The following is a 27,149-nucleotide window of genomic DNA, read 5'->3' as shown; positions in this document are numbered from 1 at the left end:
AGTGATCTTGATAATAAAATTAGGATTTGAGATTTCCACCCGTGGCTTCATATTAGTTTCCTATTGCTGCTATAACAAAATACCACAGACCTAGTGGTTGAAACAACATGAATTCATTATCTGATAATTCAGCCTGACATGAGCCTCACTGGGCTAAAATCAAGGTGTTAGTAGGGCTGCATTCCTTTCTGTAGGCTGTAAGGAGTTATTCCTTTCCTTGACTTTTCCAGTTTCTAGAGGCCACATAAAGTCCTTGGTTTATGATCCCCTTCCTCCATCTCCAAAGCAAGTAATAGCTGGTTGAGTGCTTGTGACACATCTCTCTGACCAACTTCTGTCATCACATTGCTTCCTCTGACCACAGCCAGTGGACAGCCCCGCTGTTTTAAAGGTTCATGAGATTAGATGCACTTACTGGCTAATCTCTTCATCTCAGAGTCCTTAACCTTAATCATATCTGCAAAGTCCCCTTTGTTGCGTAGGGTCATTAATTCATCATTTCCAGATTTTAGGACATAGGCATCTTTGGGTCTGCCATGACTCTCCCTACTACAAGTTTGCTTGAAATTTATGAGTGATGTCCATGAATGTGGGAAGCCTTCCCAGATAGAGCCCTTCTTCACTGATTCCTGGGAATGCATAAGGTTAATGAAAGTGTTTTCTTAGCACTGTGACACCACTCAGCTTCTGACCAAGACCTCTTTGTGACATGTTACTGGAAAGCTCCCACTTGTTTGGTTTTTGTAACTGGAATTTGAATCACACTTTGAGGTTGTTCTATGACAGCTGGAGAAATTGTTTTTTATTATATTGGGAGGTCGAGGCTGTCTTTCCCCACCCCACCCCCCGCATTGTTTATGTTTCAGCATCATCCCCTTCTGTCCTTTGGATGGATTCCAAATTGTTCCTGGGAAGAAACTCTGGTGATAATTCTAATTTCAGCTGCTCTTTCTCTGGGGACTGATTTGGGCCTTGTATTCTCTAATCATAATCCTGACTTTCTGAATTATGAGTGTCAGTAGAGAAAAGGCTTGCCAACCCCTCATTTATTACTGAGAGGATGCTTTTAAGGAAGGTCTTAAATGAAGACATTGTACAAATGCAAAAAAAAAAACAAAAAACAGGCACTATGTCTAGGGATTAGTGAAAGCTTCCCATTGTCTGACCTCAATTAGAAAAAGCAGAAACATTTCTAACGATCGCTTTCGAGACTCCTAAAGTGGCTGGCTGTATTGTAGTTAACTCTCCTAAGCTGACGCTCTTTGCCATTAGTGATCTAGTAACCTCATTCCTTTACTTCTTTTCAGAAACTCCTCATGAATTGGTGTAGGGCCCTCTCCTCAGTGACTATGATTGGATTTAAATTTGCACTTACTGGAAGTAAGGAGGAATAATTATGTGCAAAATAATGGAAGGGATTTTAATATTTCTGAAAAGATACATAAACGTATGATTAAAAATTTTGGATTGGAAAGAATTGGGGTTTCTCAACCATTTTCTCATTATGACCTCTATAAAGAGTCTTCCTAGATATATTCTTCCTCACCAACCACCATCCCATGACATTTTAATACCACTGATACACTCTATATATGTTGATGTGCTGTATGTATATCTGTGCTTTATACATGAAAAGAGTAAGATATTTTGCTCCTGCCCCAAGAACCAGTGTTTATCTCCTTGAGGAAGATGTTGCCGTGTTGTAAATGCATGATATAAATTGAAAGGGTACACTTAAAAAAAATTCTCCTCCCCATTTTTATGATAGTATAATTATTTTAAAAGTGAAACCTGATTATGATATGAATATATACGTATGGAAAAGCATATACATATACATATGTTCTTCCATATGTATATATGTACAGCCATACTCCCCCAAGTCAAAGAAAAATAAATATACAGTATACAATATATACAAAAATATAATTTTGTAAACATGACCATCCTTCTATGTCAACAGATGTATTATCACATTATTTTTATATTTGCAGAGTACTGCATTATGTAGCAGTAACGTCTCATAATTTAGGGGCACACTGCTGTGTCGGATATGTATGTTGTTTCCAGCTTATTATGACAGAGACAGCACTGTGTTACATATAGATTCTTGTATGTATCTTTTCATATATGACTGGGTATTTCCTTGGGATCCATATCTACAAGGGCAGTCTTCCAGCAAATGCACTTTCCAAGGCTTTTGATACAGGATGCTGAATTGCCCACCAAAACTGCCTGGTTCCTTTCAAAAGGCCATAATCGTAGCAAAATTTGGATAGGATCTGGGTAATTAAGTGGTATCTTTCCTACCAATAAAATATTACATTCATAGCCAGATGATTGGGCATATTTTTAGAGGGTGTAATCGTTCAATTGGGACAGAAGCTCTTGCAAGCAGGGACTGGAAGGAGACTTGTGATGTGTTCAGAATTTTCCGTGTGTAACTCGGCTCAGCAAAACTCTAGGGGATTTTGTGGAGAAAGGGCCAGGAAAAATGATTATCATCCATGTTGATTTTTGTTTGATCCCTTCTAATGTCCTTTCTATTTTTTATTATTTTTAAAACTGTCTACACATTTCAGCTCAGCTTCTATGAACAGATGTGCTGTAGAAGTTTGAGATGGCAGAGAGAGATGCAGGCTACAAAAGAAGTACCTTCCCAAGTGTTTTGTAGCTTCTCATGACTTACCAATTCAACAAATATTTCTTGTGCACCTAGTAGATGACAAGCAGTTCTGCAGGCCTGGAGGATATAGCAGTGCCTACAAACAGTCCCTACCATCATGAAGTTAATGTTTCAGGGTGGGGAGGCAGACAATAAGCCAAGTAGACATAAATAAATAATATGATGGTAGTTAATGATAAGTACCCGAAATCACTATGTAGTTATATAGTTATATCACTATATAGTGATATAGTTATATCATCACTATGAAGATATAAAGAAAGTGAGCAGTGGTGAGGGGGGTGAAGAGGCGGGGGATGACTCTTTCAGATATACAGAATAGATAACCAATAAGGACCAACTGTATGGCACAGAGACCTCTACTCAATACTCTGTAATGACCTAAATGGGAATAGAATCTAACAGAATGGATATGCGTATATGTATAGCTGATTCACTTTGCTGTACAGCAGAAACTAACACAACATTGTAAATCAACTATATGCCAATAAAAATCATTCCTCCAATAAAAAAATAGTAATAAATAAATAAATAAGAAGGTCAGAGAAAACCCTTTGAGAAGAATTGAAATGAAGTGATGGAGCAAACCTTGCAGATATCTGGAGGAAGAACAGTCCAGACAGAGGGAAGAGCGAGCACAAAGGTCCTAAGATCGTAAGGTGCTTGGCAATTAGGAATAGGAAGGAGGCCACTGTGGCCGGAGCAGGGTGAGCAAGAAGGACACGGGTAGGAAAAGAAGGTGGAAAGATAGACAAGCGTCGGTTAATGTACGGCATTACGAAACACAGTGAGTAAGCACTCCACAACATCTCCAGTTTTGAATCATTACAGTCATTCATTCAACACATATCTTAAGCTCCTGCTATGTCCCAGGGCCTGGGCTAGACGCTGGGTATGTAAGGCGATGAAGGCAGTCCGGGCTCCCATGGAGTGAACATTCCGGGGCAGACACAGGCAAGCACAGAGGCAACTGTGTTTTACTGTGATAGTGCTGTCATGGGTGAGGGAGAGGGTGTTAGCTAGAGCTCAGTAAAAGTTCACCTAGACAGCTGAAATATAAAGATCATTATATATATATATTTTAGTGGTAAGCAGTATTTTATCTTTTTCTATTTACAGAAAAACTTTTTAACATCTTTTTTTTTTTTTTTTTTTTTTTTCGGTACACGGGCCTCTCACTGCTGTGGCCTCTCCTGTTGCGGAGCACAGGCTCCGGACGCGCAGGCTCAGCAGCCATGGCTCACGGGCCCAGCCGCTCCACGGCATGGGGGATCTTCCCGGACTGGGGCACGAACCCATGTCCCCTGCATCGGCAGGTGGACTCTCAACCACTGCGCCACCAGGGAAGCCCTAACATCTTTATTGGAGTATAATTGCTTTACAGTTAAACAATATTTCTCTTTTAGTAGCCTGCATACATCGTTCTGTTGTTGCATGCTTATGTTATTTAGAAATATTACATCACCTGCTGACCCCAGTCATCTGGGTCCTGGACTGAGGGACCACATCTTTTCATCTGTTTCCTTTAATTCAGCTCTATGTCTGGATCAGGCTTTCACCAAATTCATGGCAGTGAACGTACCATGCAAAAGACAGAATTAAAGTCTGGCTTCCTGTCATTGAAATGTTCTGGACCTAACTGGACCTTAGTGAAAAGATTAGAGGGTTATGAAAAACTCACCAGAAATCTGCAAGACCTGGAAGACAGGGTGGGGCAGGAAAGGGTGGGAGCAGCAATTTGGATTTCGGGTGCTTTTCCTACTTGTTTTGTCAGCTGTGAGTCTCACTTGCTGGTAAATCCTTAGAAATTATATGTGTTTTGTTTCCCCTTTAAATGGTAAATTCACGGGGTGGGGGGCGAAGAACAGTTTCTGCTATGGCTTTGTGTGGGTGTGTGACAAATGATACATAAAGGAGGAAAACAATTCTTATCCTTTGAATCTGTTCACAGAAATACATAGGAAAATTTTGAGAAATCCAGGGCATGTGGCTTCCTGCTCATTCTAAGGGCATTTACCATATGTGTCCAACGTCTCAGCTGTATCCGTGACTCTGGAATTTTGGTTATTGTTTTAAGCAGCGTGCCGGCATACCCACTGGAAAGCTCTTATTCTCTGCTCTAAGTGCTGTGTACTTTAGGGTGATTGTCAGAGGTTTTTAGGACATGGGTTTGATTGCAAAGAATCCTTATCTCCAAGGTAACACCGACATTCCTATTGGCTGAGAACAGTGTGTCCTCCCTGTTTGGGTCTTTGTGCTATTTGAATAGCATCGTAGGAGCAAATTTACTTGAGAGCGTTCAGAGTCCAGGAAATGGAAGAAGCAGCACTGTTCCCAGTTACCCTGTGTGTTTGTTCTATATAGTTTGTACCTGCTGAGTGACCCAGGACACCACCCCAAACCTTGCTCAAGGTTGACTTCTCCTCACGTAATCTCCCCTCTCGCACACCCCCCGGCCCCGAGCTCTTTTGTAGTTGTCTTATCTCTACCTAAACTACCATCTTAGCTTTGGAAAAACTTGGACCACATTTTTCTCCTGTTTTAATTGAGACTGCTTTTGCTGCTTCTCATACTACGATTAGTTCTTTCTACACGGATCAGAGATAAGATATCTGATGATGAGACAAGGTCTACCCGCTTATCTACTTCATTGCAAAATATCTTTGAAGTGAAATGGATAAAAAGTATTTAGAATGAATGAGCACTATGAAAGTTTACAGCTTTTTCTTTGTGACTTTGCAGAAATTTTAATTCTCTTCTAAAACAGGCACTGTGCTGGGAGCTGGGGCTTCAGAGGTGAGGAAAACAAACATGATTTCCTATCTAGGGGAAAAGGAGGATATTAAACAATCAGTAGACGTGCACCTAGAAATGAGGACACAAAAAAGAGGAGGGTTCCAGGGGAGATTATTTCTAGATTGAATTTCCTGGAAAGAGGTCCCTGAGTGAAAATTAAACGAAGACTTAAACTTGAAGTAGGGGATGGCGAGGGTTGGAGAAGGTTCTAGGAAGGGCATTCTGGGGGTAGTGAGTCCTTGGCGGGGAATCGTTGTCTTGGTCTGAATCACTGAATCATTGTGGCTGCAGCGAGTTCTCAAAGGGGCAAGCACTGTAAGCTATGGCTGGAGCAAGAGATTTGAGCCACGTGGTGGAAGGTCTTATTTATTGTAATGATTATGAGTCATCATTGCCAGGTTTTGAGCAGGGGTTGGGGAATGAGTTCATGACATGTTCAGAGCTAATTGATTATAGTAATTACAACCGTATATGTAAAGGATCTGATCAAGCATTTTCATTATCACAAAGCAGGGCATTTCTGGGTGTACAGGGAATAGCTAGATAGATAGACTCATAAATGTATATATGCTACATGTGTTTGATACACGTATATGCGTGTATATATGTATACACGCATATACATGTATACATACACATATGTATGTGCATGTATACACACGTACATAGGTGTATATGTGTACACACACACATAGAAATTCAAATTTGAGTTTGAAAGTACACTTTGAGACTAGGATTAGAGCATTTCTTTAGATTCCCATTATTATTGTGCAAAGCAACTGTGAGTGGAAGTTTAATTTGTAGATTAAAATCCAAGCTGATGGGCTTCCCTGGTGGCGCAGTTGTTGGGAGTCCGCCTGCCGATGCAGGGGACATGGGTTCGTGCCCCGGTCCGGGAGGATCCCACGTGCCGCGGAGCAGCTGGGCCCGTGAGCCATGGCCACTGAGCTTGTGCGTCCGGAGCCTGTGCTCCGCGACGGGAGAGGCCACAGCCGTGAGAGGCCCGCGTACCGCAAAAAAAAAAAATCCAAGCTGATATTTAAGTTAGATGTTTAAGGTGTGACTTGGAGATAGAAAAAAGACTCACAGGGAATAATCTGAGGACAATAATCTGAGAACAGTACAGACTGGGCAAACCATAATGTCTCTCTTTTCTTACATTTTAGGTTCAGAATTCATGTCAACCTGATGACTTTATTGTAAAGAAAAGATAACAAACCTAAATCTAAAACTGAAACTGCAGTCGTCATACTGTCTGAGTAATAAAAGGCTAGGTTCACATATAGCCCATGAATTTATCCAAGATGAGGAAGGCTAAAGTCTCCTCTGGGATGCTGCTTCCCATGGCCCACTGTTGGCCTGCCTGTTTGGAACCCCAGCTCTGAAATTACTGTGGATTGAACAGAATTGCCAAATAATAGGAGAAATAAGAGAGCAAAGCTGATTTCTGAGGCCTCAGGTCCAAAAGTCAATGTTTATGCTCTCCCATTGTCCAATGCTGCTTCAGTCTGTGCTGTGTTTTCAGTGATCCTTAAGAATTCAGAACCAAAAATGACCAGTATCTGTTCCTCCTGGTCAGTGAACTTCTGGCATGGGTCATACCATCTGGTCCCAAATACAACCATTTTCCTCATTTGAATTTATAGAAAGGTAAATATGGAACTTGTACAAAGGACGTGCTAAAGAAGAAGTATAGGGTCATCAGGGTTAAATAAAAATTGTGCACAAACAAAAAGAAATCCTTTCCCTTTTCCAATCCCAGTCTGCAAAAATGGAGGGTAGACTACACAGGGATAATGGAATATCTATAATATCCCAAACTCAATGACATAAATATTATGCAATCTACATGCTCGTTACATGCATAGAGCATAAAACAATAGGATGTTCTTGAGATGAGCCACCTCATCTTTTAGAAATATTCTTTCTCTTTTTTTAGAATCCAGTCACACTCTTCTTGAATTTGAAGCACAGAAAACAGCTCCTAATGTCATTTTGCAAAACCTAAAGGGTATATCTGTGGTTTGGAAAAAGGAGAGTTTGAATAAAAAGTGTTAATCTGTTGAATTTTCTGCATTGCCACACACGTGCTGTGACTTCCATCCTACATTTTCTCTTTTGCTTTGAGTTTAATTGCATTTTTAAATTAAAACTCACTCAAGAAAAAACATCTTTAAAAAAGTTAAGATGAAAAGAAGCTAAGAGTGCCAACACCGAAATGATGATGCCCAGAAAATTCCAAAGCCTATATATCTCTAAAGGAAGGATTACATCTTCCAAAATAAATTCACTTCTATTATGTGGCTATACATAAGATATAACCCTAATACCAAAGGAAACTGAAATATTGATCTCATAGTTCAGTGAACATAAAATCTATATTTATTTAGGCAATCACTCATTTTACAGTTTCCCAGAACTGGTAGGCTCGCGGGCACTGGCACCATTAATTTTGATAGCTCAGTGCTAAATAAATGTGAAGTATGCATGGAAGCGTACGCTCTCATTACATATCTTCCAATGTAGAGAGATTTTTGATGAATACTGATAATAATTGATAATGATATTGGCTTTACTTTTTAAGCCCTTCCTATGGCCCAGGCAGTATGCCAAACACTTCAGGTCAGTGTCTTTTTAAACCCTCACAACATCCTGTGAACATGCACCATTACAGTCACTTAACAGTTGAGTTCAACAAGGCTTTCAAAGGTTAGAGTTGACTTTCCCAAGGTTATACAACTACTAAATTGGAATTGGAGTTCAGGCTAATCGGATTCATGAAAGAGTATTGGTACCGTTTTTTAAAAAATGTTTAAAACCCCCTTAACTATATATTTGTAAAACAAAAATGCATCATCATCTATAAAGGCAAATTATTCTTTGACTGTATGGCAACTAGAGTCAGATCACCTGGGTTCAAAGCCAGTTTCTACCACTTGGGCAAGTAATTTAATTTCTCTATAATGTAATCTCAGTGCCCATAAAACAGGGTTTATAATAGCATTTACCTCCTAGGGATGTTGTAGGTATTAAATAAAATAGTCTCCCCAAAACACGTTGCCTGATACCAAAAAATGCATTTGATACAGGGTAACTATTCTTATTCTCCTCCTTCTTCTTCTCTTTTTCCTCCTCTTCCTACCCCCCGCTTCTTCTTCCTCTTCCTCCTATATTTTCATTACAGACGTTAGAACACATCAACACAACTTCAGTGAACTTGAATGAAATGTTTTATTGTTCTGTCATTTCATGCTGCTTCCTCTGTGATCTCAGATACTTTAAAAGATCACAGACATTTCTATCTTCCTATCTCAACCAGAACAGATTTACAAAGGATAATCCTCAGTAAACTGTATCTATGGAACTGCAGGGATTTGGCTTCCACAAAGTTGACTGCCCAACGGACAGGGGAAAATGTTCCAACCGTTCATCGGATTTTTCTCCCAACTTAGTTTTCTTTAACATTGTACCCTACTGGGTTGAATCTAAATTAACTGAGCTTCTATTGGTTTCTCAGCATCACGCATTTTCCATGGCTACTTTTTTGTTATCACATTTTTTTCGTTCAGGACTCAGGAAGTTAACTTATTTGCTTACTTCCTTTCTCTTCCTTTCTCTCTGGCTTCAAAATATTTGAGCAAAGGGATAAAGAGTTATAACCAGTGGTTTAATAACTCAGCTATGCCTAAGTTTTAAATATATGTATTACTTTCTCTGACTTGGCCTTCCTAAGTATCATTTGATTGGCCACTATGTGGAGGTGATTGGTATGCATAGATAAAACCAAGAGAGTTTTTGGTTTGGGGAACCTGTAGTAATGTAGACATAGAGTTTTATTTAGGTTGTTTTTTAAAATAAGACTAGTCTTTAAGATTAAGTACACCTAAACACTCTAAGGAGATCAACTTCCATTAAAACACATTGAAAATGGAGGGAAGAAGGATGAATATCTGAAGGAATGTATGAGAAAGAGAATTGAAAAATTTACGTCATTATGCTTACATAATAAACCAACTGAGAAACAAACAAGAGAAATATCCAGTGTGATTAAGTACTGATTGGATGGTCATGGAAGACTTCTCTGAAGAAGTGAATTTTTTTTTTTTTTTTTTTTTTTGCTGAGATCTGAGTACTAGGAAGAAACCAGCCATGTATAACTCAGGGATGTCAAACAAAAGCCAGAGCTGGACAGTAAATGGTAAAACTAGATTTTATTTAGGACTATTGCAATAGGGGAAAAGAGACCTCAGTGTAGAACTGAGGTCAATTCCAAATACATTACGGGGCAAGTGGGAATTATTAGAGCTAGGAAGCAGGGTGGGAGTCATCGGATGGAAAATTACTAAGAGGAAACACAAGGGTAAGGGGGGATTTCTGGCTAAACTGACCTAAGAGGATTCTTGCTGAAGACAGGCCAGGATGGTCAGACATCACTGGGAGTACGGTGGAGGATGCGGAACCCAATCAGATATGAAGGGTGATCAGATATTGAGGGTGGGGGTTTCTGGGTAAACTGGCTTTGGCAGGATTATTACAAATAGTGGGTTCTACAGGGAAGTGCATAAATAGGCCTAGAGGAAGGTTCAAGAGCCCAACTACTGTTTTATCAAGAAAAGAGTTTTTGTCAGTTGTGGAATCTAATAGTTTAGCATCCTGTCTGACAGAGATCATCCCTGCAGGATGGTCTTTCTCCCTGATGGATACGTTTCCTCCAGTTCTTTTCTCTATTCCTTCTCAACTTGTGTAAAGTTTGGAATGGCAGGTGGAGTCTGAGAGGCTGCAGTAGTGTAGCCAAGGAAAGGCCCGCAATACAGCCACTCTCTGTTCTTTCCAAGTGGGCTATGTCTAAAGGGCATCCCATGACTAGAGCAGGGGGAGACTGGGAAACAAGATTATTTCCCTGGGATGGAAATATCAAATTGGATATTTGTGATCAACTTTATAAATAGAGTCATGTCTCTTTAGGAATGCTGGCTGCCTGTCTGGACAGATTCCCATGCAATGGTGTTATTGTGGTGAATTTTCCCTGGTAAAGTATTGGCTTTTAATCTATAAACTCAGAAACTCCATCCTTAGATGTCTAGAATAACCAAGATGTCAAAGTGGCCAGGCTCAAAAGAGATGGGTGCATGTTTCTCTTTAGGCTGCTATAACAAAACACCACAGACCTATAAGCAACAGAAATGATTTTTTCACAGTTCTGGAGGCTGGAAGTACCTGACCAGGGTGCCAGCATGGTCATGTTCTGGTCAGGTTCCAGGCGGCAGACTGCTGACCTCTTCAATGTCCTCACATAGCAGAAGGGGCTGGGGAGCTCTGTAGGGTCTCTTTCATAGGGCCATTATTCTCCTTCATGAGGGCTCCACACTCATGAACTAATTACCTCCCAAAGGCCCACCTTCTAACACCATGACATTGAATGTTAAGATTCCATTATATGAATTTGGGGGTGGGGAGGACACAAACATTCAGACCATAGCAGTGTATGAAACCAGAATTCCACCTTGCTGGTTTCTAATGTGAAATATATGCGTAATATTTTGGAAATCACTCTTATTAAAAAGTTTCTTGATGAAACTGAAGTTAGAGAAGGAATGACTCGTAAGAGTCATATAGGTCAAAGCTTTAGTTTCTATCAGCGTGCTCGGGCCATCCCCACACAGGGATATAACAGATATAGACCAGATCCCCTGGGCATTGCTGTGAGTGTCCACCATCTTTTGCTCTGTGAGTTTCCTGGTTTTATAATCCTTGTGGCTAAAAAGATCCCCTCTGTTTGTTCTTCCTTTACATATGTTAATACCTTCCCTCTGATTTCAATCCAGTCTTTTTGACCAGAAAGTATGTAATCTCTTTTTATATCTCTTCTCTGAATCATCCTGTGGTGATTTTGTAATACTCAGAAGGCAAGCTTACGTCTTTAATTTCCCTATTCTGGTAGGATGCTTTCTGTTTCCTCAGGGTGCACACTGTACCCTAGTTCTGTGAAAAAAGCAATAGCATTTTCTATGAGATAGCTACACAAAACAGGAAATTAATATTAGGATTTTTTTTTTAGTTATCTATGCTGTGCAATAAACTGACCCAAAATGCTATGGCTTAAAGCAGTAACAATTTATTACTTATTGTTTGGTGAGTTGAGTTGGCTTGTATAGGTAGTTCTTCTACTCTATGTGTCATTGGTTGGGGGTCTCTCATTTGGCTGTATTCAGCTGGCAGGCGGGATGGGTTAGAAGGTCCAACAAGGCTTTACTCACATTCCTGGGCTGTCTTTCTCCTCCGTGTGGCCTCTTTGCAAAACTAGGTTGAGTTTCTTCATAGCTTTTTGGTCTAAGAGGTTTTACATGGCAATTGGCTTTTCAGATAGAGGAAGTGAAAGCTGTCGGTTCTCTTAAACTCAAGACTCAGAATATCACTTCCGCCACATTCTGTTGGTCAAGGTAAGTCACAAGGCCTGCCCTGATTTGAGGAAAGGGACATAGACCACCTATGGAAAGGTGGAAAACACACAAGGAAGGAAGGACGGAATTAAGGGTGGCTCCCTTGGAAGACTGTCTATCACAACTTGCCTTCAAGTCCCAATATTTCCAGTAGGCAAATATTGCCCAAAAGTTTCGTTGCATTACACCATCAGCTTGAAATCCAGGATTTCATCATCTAAATCATGCCCATGTGGCATGTTGAGTGAAATTCCTCATATGCAAAGGTCTTTGAACTAAAAGTACAATTTATCTGCCCTACAAAACCTGACATAGACTGGCAGGTCAGGAGCAGGAAAACTGCAGGGTACAGTCTTGTTCAAAAAAGTAGGAGCGGGCTTCCCTGGTGGCGCAGTGGTTGAGAGTCCGCCTGCCGATGCAGGGGACACGGGTTCGTGCCCCAGTTCGGGAAGATCCCACATGCCACGGAGTGGCTGGGCCCGTGAGCCATGGCCGCTGAGCCTGCGCATCCGGAGCCTGTGCTCCGCAACGGAAGAGGCCACAACAGTGAGAGGCCCGAGTACCGCAAAAAAAAAAAAAGTAGGAGCTTGAGAGAGGGGAGTCCCATAGAAGTCACTGGTTTATACCAATTCGGAAATCCAGTTGTGCACATGTGCCCAGTTCTCCCTATTCGGGAGCAGAATTTATTGATTAGGGCCCAGCTTCCCCCAGTTTTGGTTCTCTGTGGTTCTTAGTTTTGCTCTCTGAGTGCTTAAACCTGTCCTTTGAGTCATCTTTTCTTGTTCATAAGAAATGCCCTGTATCTAATTTAAGCTAAGGCTTTTTCATTCCCACTCAACTTTAAGACCATAGTGTTGATCCAGTCCCATGTCTTACACTGTTTCCATCCACACTTTGATCTGAATTCTGTGTTTTCATTGCTAGCAGATCCAGGATGGTATTACAGCACAGACACTACAATTCCAAATCTGACCCTCTTTGCACATTATCACACTTTCTTGGTCCCACTGTAAGCAGACCAAGGGTATCTGTAACTCCTATCCCTTTACAGACACCTTAATTTAAAAACTAAAATAAAATAAGAAAAGAACAATTTTGTGGATGGCATTATGGGGCTTGTGACTGAAAATAAAAATATTGCTCAAACCTCTGGAATTGTGAGTTGTGAAAAGAGAGTTATTGTGAGCACGATTCTGCTGAAAGTGGGAAATGTGCCTCTCACTTTCTAGAATCAGCCAGTTCAGTATCACAGAGTGTGGCCGTTACTCCTGTTCACTGGACTCTTATTTCCCAGTTTGAATTACATATTTAAATATATCTCTATAACCAGAGCTCTTTAAGTATACCTCTATAACCAGGCCATGCGATAATACCACTATAAGCATGGGTGAGAAGACCTTTTAAAATGATACTTTATGCCATATACAAAATAATGAATTACAGAGCTTTCCCCCCTTATTTCTTTCCTTTGTTTTAAATGTTATAAAAGATTGAATTGACATTATGAGGTTTTTTTAAAGTAGTTGATAAGGCATTTATATTTCTTCATCAGTGATATATGGAGTTTGGGTTGGATAATCTCTAAGAGTCCTTCAAATTCTGGGAGTCTGTGACCAAAGAGACTTTCCATCAGGGGAAATACCCACCTGTGATGTTGTCTCTTTTTTCACTTCTTGGGTCAAGAATATTCACAGACACCAAAGCCTGGTTTTATAGTACACTTTTTTTTTTTAATAAGGAAAATATTATTTCAGAAGGATAGCTTGACAAGCGACATGGCAGATTTCCAAAATTAACTCTGAAAGGCAGATCATCTGGGCATGACTGAAAGCCATGCATTACCTTTGTGCTCAGATATTTCGTTTCAAAAATGTCACTTTCTGCTTATTCAATGCTACTGTCATTATACTATTTTAAGCATGAAATTTGTGTTCTGGAGCTGAACAGGGATTATTGCTTCTATCTTTGGACTTATTAGTAATGATTTAAAATTCATTTAAGAGCAATAAAAATCACCTTTTTATTGTGGTTGAATTTGGTTAAGTGTTGAAATTTGCAATGCAATTTTTATTGTCTTTTATTAGCAGTAGTTCAGCACCTATGTATGTAGATCAAGACTATTTTTAAGCACCTTGTAAAGAAATAACTTTTGAAACATGAGTTTTCCCTTAATTTTTAATTCCCCAGGGTGATGTTAAACTAGAATAAATCATGAGGCAAAGTTGCTAAAAATTTCAGACTTTTTCTCATTTGGGTAAACAAAAAACAAACAAAGCAGATATGACAGTTGAAACAAAATTTCATATTTACTCAATACATGGAATAAGGTGAAACCAGATGATGTCGCAAATGCAGAGAAAAATCATTTCATTAGAGATGAAATTATTCCCTCCTCTGACTTTTCAGAGAGAGCCATGAGATTGCAAGGAGGATGTGGAATGGGAACCAGATATTGCCTGGAAGAAAAGTCTCCCAATACTGAAGGAATGAATCTGTTTATTCATCCCGATTGGCTGTAATTTACTTATTGCTTTACTCACTAAATAATCCTCAGTTCTCTCATTTTAAATTTGTATTCATACAAAGGAAGGGGAGCAGGAAACAAAATGTGTTTGAATTATATGAATCTGCCTGCGTTAGGCTCTTTTCACCACACAGGGAAGGGGAGAGGGAAGAAGCTTGCCCAGATAATGAAGGATTTGCTGGGCAAGGTTGGCTGGAGAACTGCTTCTGATGGTGGGCAGCAGAACATACAAAACCTAGTGGAGCAGGGAGTCTATATGCCAAAGCAAACAACTACAGAAGACAAAGAGCATCTAGAAAATGGGTCTAATTAAATAATATGGCATGTGCCTTGGCACGAATCAGAAGTTGGAGCATCAGATTAAGAAGAATCAGAATGACAGGCAGTGTGGTGGAAGGATGCTCCTGGGTGTACCTGGGATCAGCATCTCTGTATTCAGCTGTAATATGCTTTCTGTGATGTGGCTTCAGGGGTGAGGAGGTACCGGGCAAGGGAAGGTGCTGGTTACATTGAAAAGACTGGGAAAGAGTTAAATTAATTCTTCAAGTAGCAAAGCTTATTAAAGTATTACAGTGCCAGAGGATGAAAAAGTGGGTGCTCAGGAGTTAGCTTTATAGGGTCTTTACATAGGGCTCAATCAGTATTCTCTTGTCTATGTCATCTCAAGCTGACATAACAAAATTCCACAGACTGGGTGGCTTAAACAACAGACATATATTTTCTCATAGTTCTTGAGGCCAGAAGTCCAAGATCAAGGTGCCAACATAGTCAGTTTCTGGGGAGAATTCTCTTACTGCCTTGCAGATGGCAACCTTCTCACTATGTCCTCACATGGTGGAGAGAATAAGACAACGAAGATACCCCAGTGACTCCTCTTATAAGGGCACTAATCTCATCCATCATGAGGACCCAGCCCTCATGACCTCATGACCCAATTATCTCTCAAAGGATCTACCTCCAAATAACATCACATTGGGGGTTAGGACTTCAACATATGAATTTGTGGAGGGGACACAGTTCAGTCCATAGCAACTGTCAATTTCGATTACCTCAGAGTCATCATAAGAGTCACATATTATACTTAATCCCACTCGTCAGATAATACCTGTACTTGGTTTGGTACTGAAGTTGTCCTAACAGTTCAAATAAATTATCACAATTTCTTCATAATGAATAGTTACCTTAATTCTAACTATGTTGTGCTCTAGAATAGAACCTTTTTCTTTCTTCCACATTTCATAGATACGGTGGGTCTTTATTTCATTTTTTTCTGATCTTTTGGCAAACAAAGTTGCATATTCTGAGCGCAACCCAAACATTGGTCTTGCCTATTCCAAAGGCCACCTTCTATTCTATGTGGGAAGAGGGATGTTGGTTCCAGGGAAGAGGCTGCTGCTTCCCTGAATATCATGTTACTGTCAGCTCTACCACTGATCTCTAACTTCCTGGGAATCCTGGGTTATGGTCTTCCTTCAATGCAGTGTTTCTACCTAGGCTTGGGCTCTGCCTGTCCTGTTATTTCTGTCCGTACAACAACCCAAGTCATGTTTAGGGAAGGGTCAAAGAAAACGGCAGTGAATTATAATTTAGGAACCAGAGAAAAATGAAAATCTTATTCTAAGTATAATTTTAAGCATATAATGAAGTTATCCATCTCATGGACACACATTCGTTCCTAACTTTTGGTTAACTCTCCATTTACAGAACACCTTGCTACTTCCCACACCATCCAGCTCCTAGAACTCAATAGTCAGTGGCACATATTCCTAGAGTGTGAGTTACTTAGCCTAGGATGACACACTGAGGTGGAGCATGGCAGGAAACAAGCTTCAGAAGAATAATCTGGATGGACTTTTGTTCTAGGTCCTGGCTCTTTCAAAGTCCCTCCAGTTCTAAGTCAATCTCACTCATTAATTTATGGGTTTACTTTATTTGGGCTCCAATTTTTGTATGTAGTCTGACGATCTATTCGAATCATATGAAAATTAACATACATGGTAGATTTCAAAGCCAATAAAAATGTATGACCGGTAGGAGATACAGAGAAGAGCTATTGGTCACTTTGGGTCCCGCCTAAAGAATTATCTGGATAGTTTTCATTCCATTATGTCCCTAGGCTTTTCCCTTTTGACACTAAAAGGCTCTACTGCTGTATCGTCCCCCTGTAAAATGGCATCTAGTTTTTTCCTATTGTAAGTTAAGGAAAAGTCGACATACATTAAGAAACTTCCCTTCAACAAGCTGCTTGATTGTAGTGAGTGAAACCATCACCATGGGTACAATGGAGTAGAATATTTGAAAGCAGGAATGACCTAGAGAAGCAAAAGATATAGCCACTGCTAGAATATTTGATGGGTTCTCTTTCTCTGAAGGCATGATTGATGCATAAAGCAGCCACCTAACTAATCTTTAAGCACTTGCTTCTCCAATAGTAAGTTTTAGAAAAGCTCCTATGTCATAAGTTTTGCTAGTTGAAAAAAAAAAACCCAGAAAATTTGGGGTGTTTCCTGGTTTGCGCCTTGAGACGTCCCCTCCCTTCAAGCTGCAAATTATAGAGAAGCCTGTTCTTTTCTCATAGGTGTACACCTATAAGCCATACCGTCAACTTACATTATATGCTACCACTTACCACAAGCAACTACATTCTGCCACGTTGCGTAAAAATGCTAATCATTGTAATCATATCTCAGCACAATGAGATAATATCAGGACTCCAGTACTTTCCCTGCCTGCTAAACAATTGATTGCAGTCACAGACACGTTGCCAGCCTGTTCCAACCTACTAGATGGAGTCAGAAGTTTACGTTCCATTACAAGGGGGGCTGTGGGGTGTACTTGTATGCATATCTGTTGTGAGTTTTCAGAAGTTATTCTTGAAGCTTACACATCATTCTCTGGATTATTCTCTTGTAAAACTCTCCAGGGGGTTCTGATGTGTCAGGGCAATAAATTCATTCCAAGACAGCATTTGGGATATCATAAGAGATCTTATGAACTAAAACAAATACACCATAATCAACAATACCTGGAGATTTGGAGATTAACTTGTCTAGCCTCATAAAATGTTCACATCAATTTCCCCTGAAGAATCAGACCCATCTGTATAAAAGTTATTTATCTGAACCAAGACAGAGATTAAGTCTAGCAGACTGGAACATTTTTACCCCAAATAAAAGCAAGATGTGATCATGTGTAATAGCCACATCATTTAAAGGGCTCAGTCCCCATGGTATTTTTGTAACCATTTGTACTAATAGAAACTCTAGATTTTTTCCCCTAAGTTTCTTTGTTGCTGAATTCTTAGAAGTTGATTTTTATGAAATGTGTGATTGTTTTTATCCAATTGTGTCATCTGAAGTTTCTATTTAGGAATTCTAAGACAGAGGGATGAGTAAGTCCTGGTCTTAATGCATTTATCCGTGTTGGATTATTTATATTAGTTTGAAGATACATATTACTACTGTTCTTGCATCATATTTTTCTAAATATGGAAATGTTTGACTTTTGTTGGATTTGTAGTCTACGTCTCCAGCTTGAAACGCAGCATTACCCGTCCCCTCAAATGTTTAGAGCAGTAAATCCACCTGAAAGTCATATTTGAAAGCTTTCCTGTGGTACTCATCTGTTTTACGTTTTCTTTTTTCTCCTTCTTCTTTTAGTGTCAGCCAAGCCAAGACCCCACAGTGATGAATATTCAAAGAAGATTCCTCCTCCAAAACCAAAACGGAATCCAAACACTCAGCTCAGCACATCTTTTGACGAAACGTATGTCAAGAAGCACGTGCCCCGGAGGACCTCACTCCCTCGGGACCCCTCCCTCTCCCAGGTCAGCAGCCCCTCAGGGGGCCCCGAGGAGGAGGAACCCGTGTACATTGAGATGGTGGGGAACATTCTCAGAGACTTCCGGAAAGACGACGACGACCAGAGTGAGGCCGTCTACGAAGAAATGAAATACCCCATTTTTGACGACTTAGGCCAAGATTCAAAGTGTGACCTTGACCATCACAGTTGTTCTTCGCAGTGTGCTACTCCCACGGTGCCTGACTTGGACTCGGCCAAGTCCTCAGTGCCATGTACCCCGAAGGGTTTGCTCTGTGACATCCCTCCGCCCTTTCCCAACCTGCTTTCTCATAGACCCCCGCTGCTGGTGTTCCCCCCGGCCCCTGTGCAGTGCTCCCCCAACTCCGATGAGTCTCCGCTCACACCCCTGGAGGTCACAAAGCTTCCTGTGTTGGAAAACGTGTCTTACATGAAACAGCAGGCCGGGGCGTCACCATCCTCCTTGCCGTCCCAGGCCTCCGGCCACCCTAAACTGGAGAAAGACCAGGCCGGAGCCCTGGGACCCGTTCCTGCTGCCTCGGTTCTCTCCTCGTCCCCTCCCCCGCCTTCCACTCTATACCGAACGCAGTCTCCCCACGGCTACCCCAAAAGTCACTCTGCCTCTCCGTCACCCGTCAGCATGGGCAGGTCCCTGACCCCGCTCAGCCTCAAAAGGCCCCCGCCCTACGACGCCGTGCATTCAGGCAGCCTCTCCAGGAGCTCTCCATCAGTGCCTCATTTGACCCCCAGACCGGTGTCGCAAGATGGGAGCAAGATGGTCAATGCCTCGGTCAATACCTACGGGTCGGCTCCAAGCGGTTCCCGGTCCAGAACACCCACGAGTCCTTTGGAGGAACTAACCAGCCTCTTTACCTCGGGACGCAGCCTGCTGAGGAAGTCGTCCAGTGGCCGCCGCCCTAAAGAACCTGCAGAAAGTAAGTGCACAGACGCTTTCGTTTGTGACTTGAGGGCAGTGAACCCCATGATGTACAGATAAGGCACGTAGTAGTGATATTTGGTCCTTTGAGTTGAAATCTCAAGATGTGTGATTTTGCTTTTGCCATATCCAAGGAAACAGTGCGTTCTCATGGGTCCTTAAAAGTGAAAGACAGAGGCAGGGCGGTCTGAGTCAGAGAGATGAAGATGCTGCCCCTCTGGGTTTTGAAGATGGAGGAGGGGGCCATGAGCCAAGAAATCAGGAAACCTCTAGAAGATTGAATAGTCAAGGGAACAGATGCTCCCCTAGAGCCTTCAGAAGGAATGGCAGCCCGGCCTACAGGCTTCATTTTAGGCAAGTGAAACCCATTTCAGACTTCTGCCTTCTAGAATTGTAAAGTAATAAATTTGTGTCATACTTTTAAGAAACCAAAAAGAAAAAAAATAGGAGATAATGCATTCTGAGAGGACTAAAAGTGATGGTCTGCACAATATAACATATTAAAAAGAATCAGTTTTAAATTTAAAATAAAGTGTAAGATCTAAATTCTTCAGGGGCTCTGGGAAATCTAACAAAGGAAACAGATCACTATAAAATTTTTAGGTACATGTCTCGATTTGGGGGGGAAATTATACATTCAAACATGGAATTGGTTAAGTGTTAAAATTATCTTGTATTAAGAGCCTGCTTGAGCAAATCTGTATTAGAAAGCCTTTGCTGCAAAGAAAGCAATTCGAATAGAATCATTACTTTTTTAAAAAACAATGAATGATTCTTTCCACACACTTCATGTTGTTACATTCTTACTTTCCTGCTAAACTAGAATAGGCTCACTATTTCCCTTTTAAAACCCTTGGTAATTAGCATCTTATTCCCATGGTACTCTTCCTATATCCATCAATATATAAATTACAGAAAGATCACTAAGTCATAAGTAGGAGGGGAACATTACATTTACCCCTGAATTTCAAAGGCCAGGGAATGTCTCTATCTGAATGGCTAATCCTTTTGTGAGCCCCAAATCACTGCCTAATGATATCGTAAAGTCAAAACAGATCCCAGTTTTCTCAATGTTCATTTCATTAAATTACACTGCTTTCCTTTATTTAAAAATGCCTTAGGGCATCTAAGCTGAAAATTAATCACTTACATCTCAAATGATCCCACCACAGGATTTTATTATTCTACTCATACAGTTACATTGAGGACCTTCTTTAAAGGAAAAGAACTCTTCAACATGTCTGATGAAGATGACGATGACACTCCTTAGATAATTAATATTCATTGGTAGTTGAAAGCCATTTATCTTGTCTTTTTTTCTCTTTAACCAGAGAGATTTATGAAAGCATTAACCACTTAAATAATTCTACTCCCTCCCTCCCCAATAAAAACATTTCATTTACCTGACTGAAAGGCAAAAACTTCTCATATTTTAGACATACCTCGAGTTAAATACATACATGAATACACTAAAATATTTTTAAAATTATTTTAAAAATTGAATTAAAACTAGGAACCTCCTATTTCTAGAGTGGTGGTTCTCAGCTGGGGTGATTTTGCCCCCAGGGACATTCAGCAATGTCTGGAGACATCTTTGGTTGTCACAACTGGGGATGCTACTGACATCAAGTGGGTAGAGACCAGGGATGCTCCTCAACAGCCTACAATGCACAGGGCAACCTGCTACAAAAATTAAAATAAACAAAAGCAAAGAACAGAAAAAAAAAAGGATTATCTCATCCACAATGTCAATAGTGTCAAGTATGGGAAACTCGGATCTAGACAATTTATTAAAATTGAAAGTTTTTTCCATATGATTGATTTGGTTTAAACACAGATAAGTAAGTTTTTGGAAAAAGTTGAAAAAAAAATAAAGGAAAAGATTTTACTCTCAAAATACGTGATGGTTAGTATGAAATTAGTAGAAGTTTCATCCAAGAATTGGTGAAATTAGCCAATATTCTCCCTACCTACCAGTTTCTTTGGAGGATTCTTAGCAGCTCCAGCTGGCAGCTATACCAGTTAGCTAGAAAAAGTATATGTAAAAAAAAGTGATTAACTAATGAAGTTATTTCAAGAAAAATCCATCTGTTAGAATCACTCTATGTGCTATATGTCACAGACTTCTCCATTCGACTCCAAAATGAGCTTTGTGTGCTTCTAAAACCAAGCTTGTACGTGGAGAAGTGACCTAGGCTCTTTATAGCTTTTTAGGGATCCAAGGATTAAATTCCTTCCCATGGGCTATTAACTGTGTATCAACCCTTCAGAGGAAGGTCATGCCCTGGGTTATATGAATTCCAATATTTTACTTTACACAAATGGAAGGGAGGAAAAATGCACATAGTGTTTCTAATGAATAATCCAATGCCATTTACTTTTGACTCTGGAAGAAAATAGAAAAACACTATCTGATGTTGACAAAATCATAGGGGCTCTCGGAATCTTCCTGTAATCCAAAATGTAGATCCAAAATTGTTGATAATTGAAAGTTAACCTACAATTACTGCTGCAGTACACTCGGTGATACAACTATCCCCGTCACTCTTGACAGATAGGATTCGTAGATACCTGCTGATAACAAAGGGACAAGATAAGTGATAGGAAGTAGTATAACATTCATGACCCCTGAGTCACATTTGGCATTTTTTTTTACATTTCAGAGATAAAAGTAAGACTGGTATTTCTGTGCTCCATACCCCTCTAGGTTTACTGGAAATGTCAATTTTTCGAGTTTTCTGGTATTCAATTCAAAGCAAATATAATATTTCCACTTTAATTGAAAAACCTATGTCAAATAAAATTTATCCCTTCAACTTTTATTTTTAATAACCTATAAAAGATACACCTAATTTAATAATTTCACATCTTAAAGGCTTATAATTATTGATGGGGATTGCAAAATAGGAAAGAGATAAAATAAGACAATAGTGGTAGACCATGAATCAATTTCATTTTGCTTCACCATTTTCTAAATACAGCCTCCATATTAATTGTTCTAGGAAGCAGGTTTTTCCTAGTTGATGTGACATTATTATGTTGTTTAACTGTATATGAGTATACTAATGATAATAAATTTATTTGAATTGGTTATTATTAATATTTTTTTAATTTGTGCAGAGAGATAGAGGACATAAGGCATGTAAGAAGTGATCAACTTGTATTTTATTGCTGTAAATTTCTGTGTCTATATGAGAAGTAGGTGAAGTACAAATATGTTTTGTGGTGAATTGGAGACTCAAATGATAATTTTCTACCTATAATTTTTATCTTCCTTTTACACATTTTTATTTTATATATCCTTTGATTGGAATCTTTAGAATACCTAAAGATTTCATGATGGGCCATGAAATTATTTTATTTTAATAAATCAAGAGCCATGGATCATAGAAATTATTAGCCAGAATCAAGTGAGAAAAAACTCTTTCATCCCATCAGATAAGAAATATTTTAAAAATAAACTTTAGCCTCTATTTAATATAAATGCATGAATGTATGTTTCTATGAAAATGTACAAGGCATAATGAAGGATATAATTAAATGTTATAATATACTTGAGAGAGAGAATGTGATAGAAAAGTTAAAAGTGGAAAATGGTAAAGAGAAAATTAAAAAAAGAAAGAAACATGAAACATCAAAGAGAAAAGACTAATTAAAAAACTGAGGCACCAAGAAAAATACACACACACACACAATGCACACATAAGGTCAAATGGACATATAAACAAATATAGGTGCCAACATATGAAGCACATACAAAGGTACACAGAGAACCAGAGAAGAAGCACCAAAACACAGTAGGGCCAAAGAAGGATCAAAGGGAAAAAAAGATGCAAGCTCACTTATCTGGTATTGCCATATATATATATATATATATATATATATATATATATATAAATTATGGGTTGGCATTGCCAAAGACCTTCATCATACTCAATAATATTCCACATTAATGGAGATACACAATTTTCTGCTGTTAAATCTTTCAGCCCTTTAAAAAGACTCCTATTTAAGACTTTGAGATGTTATGTTACATTTTTACAATTATAGATATAAATGTGTCCTATAGGACTGATGAAACACAGTTGGGAATCAGTTGTAAACTTTGCCTTTCCATTCACTTGCTTAAGAAACAACAGCAGCAAAAAAAACCAAACACAAAGACAACAACCCAAAACAACCATCAAACAAACAAAATAAAACCAAAAAATTACCCCATGCCCTCCATGCTCTCACACACATACCTGTCTCAGTTTTCATGTAACTTGAGGTCCAGCGATGCCTAAAATATTAGGCATTGCTGGTGAAGCAACTGAGCCAACTTACTCTTACCAATTTAATTAAAAAATAATTTTAAATTGAAAAAACGATGATTTTGGAAGGAAATCTCTTAAAACTCATTTCTGTATGTTTATAGTATCCCACTTTTAGGAAAAAGGAAGGGTATGCTAACATCACTTAGCCGTCTTTATGATTCAGGGTCACCGTTGTGATCATCACTGTGTGTGTACTATGTGCTAATGCACATGAGGCGTCCATCACGGTGACCTGAATAGGGGAGGCCTCACACAGGGGTGGCTATGATTGTCCTGTCATCTTTAGTAGCAGTGCAGCATTGATAGATTAACTGTGATACTGGGGTGTCCTCAGGAGGGCTATTTGAGGTTGTATAGCTGACTAACCCTCTACAGATCTACCATTTAAGTTCACTTAAATTCTTCTGTCTGTTTCTCATGGTTTTCCTGCCTCGTCTCTTTCTTCCAGGTAGCTCTGTTGATGCACCCTCCCCTTCTTTCCTATTCTCCTTTCATGCTTTTCCTTATTGTATTGTATTATCACACCATTAATCAGTTGTGGACCAAGAAACTTGTCTGCGGAGCCTCTCATCTATCTAAAGTGTGTGACTTCAGGGTAGGGACTTTGTGACCTTGACTTCCAAATGCCACTTGAATCCATTTACTAAGTTGGATGAAGTTCTTGGATTCATGTCTGAGATGGTCAGGGATATTCACTTCCCAAGAACTAAGCTGTCCTGGGAAACATGGAACGAATGTTACTTTATTTTAGGAGAACTTACACTTTTTGTTTAGCCTATTGAAAATAAGTTTTTTCAGTAAAATCTAGCAAACGCACTAGCTAAGGACTTTATTTTCTCTCCTTTTTATTCCTATGAAAGCAGAAACTGACAAGGAGTGGGTAGGACAGAAAAGCAATGGGGATGGGCAGGGAAGAGAACCCAGGAGTCTGGATCTTTCATTTGCTGTGGGGAATGGGTGAGCCTTCAGCCTGTGACTGCCCACCTCCAAGCATATTGAATTTGAGCAGAACTTCTGGGTGTGTGGTGACTAGAAGCCACCTGGCCAGAGTTGGGGGGAGGCAGGATACTGAACCTCTGGAACACACAGATCCTTCAAAGGCATTTAGGACTTGAGCTACACCCAGAATAACTGAAGAGACCAAGGCAAGACCAAGGCCTATAGGTTCTGCTAAATTTCTTAAATAAAACCATGACTCTTGTCAGGTTCTTTTCCTGCTGTTTATTGCTTGCCTTCCTGCTCAGAGCCCCACACTGTGGCCTCAGACTGGTTTCTGCCTTAGCAAGACTCCTTCTAGTAGCTCAGAAGGAAAATTGAGCCTGCACCTGGGTTATGAGGATGCTGTCAGGCCAGGACGCTGGGGACATGCTCCAGGGAACATCCTTGGGTCACTCAAAGCAGAGTGGGCGGGGCTTCCCTGGTGGCACAGTGGTTAAGAATCTGCCTGCCAATGCAGGGGATAAGGGTTCGAGCTCTGGTCGGGGAAGATCCAACATGTCCCAGAGCAACTGAGTCCGAGCACCACAACTGCTGAGCCCGCGCACCTAGAGCCCGTGCTCCGCAACAAGAGAAGCCACTGCAATGAGAAGCCTGCGCACCGCAGTGAAGAATAGCTCCCGCTCGCTAGCTGCTACTAGAGAAAGCCCACGGGCAGCAACAAAGACCCAATGCAGCCAAGAAAAAAAAAATTTAAAAACCAAAAAAAAACAAACCACAGCAGGCAAAGGACCTCCTGCATTATATTCACCTGCCTGTTGTTAAAAATACAGATTCCTGGGCTTTATCAGAGATTGACCTGTTCAGTGAGAAATCCTGGAGGTTGGACCTGGGATCATGACTTTTTAAGGACAATCCCCAGTAGTACTTATGCCTATTATCTAACAGTAACTCAGGGGTGTACTGCTAAATATTAGCAACACCATTTACTTGTGTGCAAGAGAAACCTATAACACATTGCTTTCATCTAACAAAGTCAAAAACAGAATTTGTATAAGAGAAAGAAGAGGAAGGGGAAAAAGTCAAACTCAGATAACTTGAAATGAGGGAATATTGTTTCCTTTCCTTAAGTAAGCTACTGATTAGTTGGCATCTTGCAAATAAACCGTCAGGGTCATCTGGTTGGATCAGCAGGGAGAAGTATTTCACTACCTCAAGATTCTTCTGGAGACCTTGAGAGTTTAACCTTGTATCACATGGTGGGCAATGTGTGAATAATGTCCATTCTTGTTCTTACTTACAACCTTCATCTAGGTCTGTGTAATTTACTTCATCAGAATTTCTCAACACTTCGATTTGAGAACCACTGGTAATAACTACTTCAGACAGGAGTTGTTTCTGTTCTTCAGACAGGCAGGGGAACTTGAGACTCAGGCCAACAGCAGTTTTTAACCCCAGAGGTCTGTTTAGATGGGTCCAGGTCATTTAAGTGGGAGGGCTAGCCAGAGCAGGGCGGAGCCCCCAGATGGAGCCATGATGCAGAACAAGGGCGTGCTCTTTAGAGAGGATACCCAGCCCCATGATCTAGCCAATGTAGGAGAGCAATACAAGAGAATGGGAGTCTTCCTTGTGGGATGCTGGAAGGAATGATGAAAGCAAGGAGGAGGTCTAACTGTCATGCCTGGGCCAAGGATCTCAGTAGTTAGAGCTGACAATGCTAATGGGGAAATGAAGTGATGAGGTTCTTGGAAAATGCTTCTGCCTCAGACAGGTTTACCTCAGAAACAATTTCAAGTCCAACTAAGCCCAGAGTGGAATTCATCCAAGAAGTAGTGGTAAGGTCCTGGGGAAAGAATGCAGCCCCAAGCTTTTCCTTCAGAATGCTTCCGTAACAATAGGAGCATATGTCAATACTTACTTTTATGCCATTTACTTTCTGCCAGACACGGTTCTAAGCATTTTGCTTGTATTCCACCCCCATAGCAATACGTGGAAGCAGGTGATACTAACGCTGCTATTTTAAAGATGGGAGAAACGGAGGCACAGCTTACCCAGGGTCATATAGGGAGTAAATCTGAGACTTGAACCCAGTTTGTTTGGCTTCAGAGTTTCTGGTCTTAATGATACTTTATCTAGACTTGACCAGTCTCCCTAATTTCTTTCCCCTCCCAATTGCCATTAAAATATACCAGTTACCATCAAAAACTCTAATGGCTCATACTGCTATCACTCCCAGAGATATCTGCTGGATCAAAGAAACCTGGATCTGTACCTAAATAGCATGGACCACTTAGTGGTTGTCATCAACTTAGGAAGGGGCTGGAAATCCTTTTCAGAACCCTCCAAAATTCACTTTGGAATATCCTAGTCACTGCGAGGGGATTTTTCTGGACCTCAGGCTTCTGAGCTGCCCCTGAAGGCATGTGGTCTGCCCAGTGGGCCTCACAATTAAATGACCTGGGCAAAGAGGCTGTGAGTGTTCCTAATGCTTTTAAGCATAACTTAAGGATGTATGGGCACATTCCTTTGGTCTGAGAGGTTTGCAATACTGAGCTACCAAATAGATGATTCATCCTCCAGGGATATAGGGCTTTTGTCCACAGATCCTTGAATCTTGTCCATAATTAAGCAGTGTCTTGGTGGCCCAGGGCTACCCCAAGAGAAAAAAACACTCCGTGCATAAGAAAAAAATAAA

General features: G+C 40.2%; 1 protein-coding gene across 1 annotated transcript in view; it reads left to right on the top strand.

Annotated features, from left to right (window-relative positions):
• NYAP2 (neuronal tyrosine-phosphorylated phosphoinositide-3-kinase adaptor 2) overlaps positions 1 to 27,149 on the top strand; it is a 109,094-nt gene that overhangs the window by 25,068 nt on the left and 56,877 nt on the right. Inside the window, exon 2 of the mRNA XM_022567829.2 lies at positions 18,106 to 19,200. Within this exon, the coding sequence (XP_022423537.2) occupies positions 18,106 to 19,200 (1,095 nt within the window). The remainder of the gene's footprint in view (positions 1 to 18,105; positions 19,201 to 27,149) is intronic.

Source organism: Delphinapterus leucas, chromosome 8, assembly GCF_059928025.1.
Source record: "Delphinapterus leucas isolate spDelLeu-1000000601 "Yukka" chromosome 8, BTC_Dleu_Yukka2, whole genome shotgun sequence".
Lineage (NCBI taxonomy): Eukaryota > Metazoa > Chordata > Mammalia > Artiodactyla > Monodontidae > Delphinapterus > Delphinapterus leucas.
This window is presented reverse-complemented; position numbering and strand designations above follow the sequence as displayed.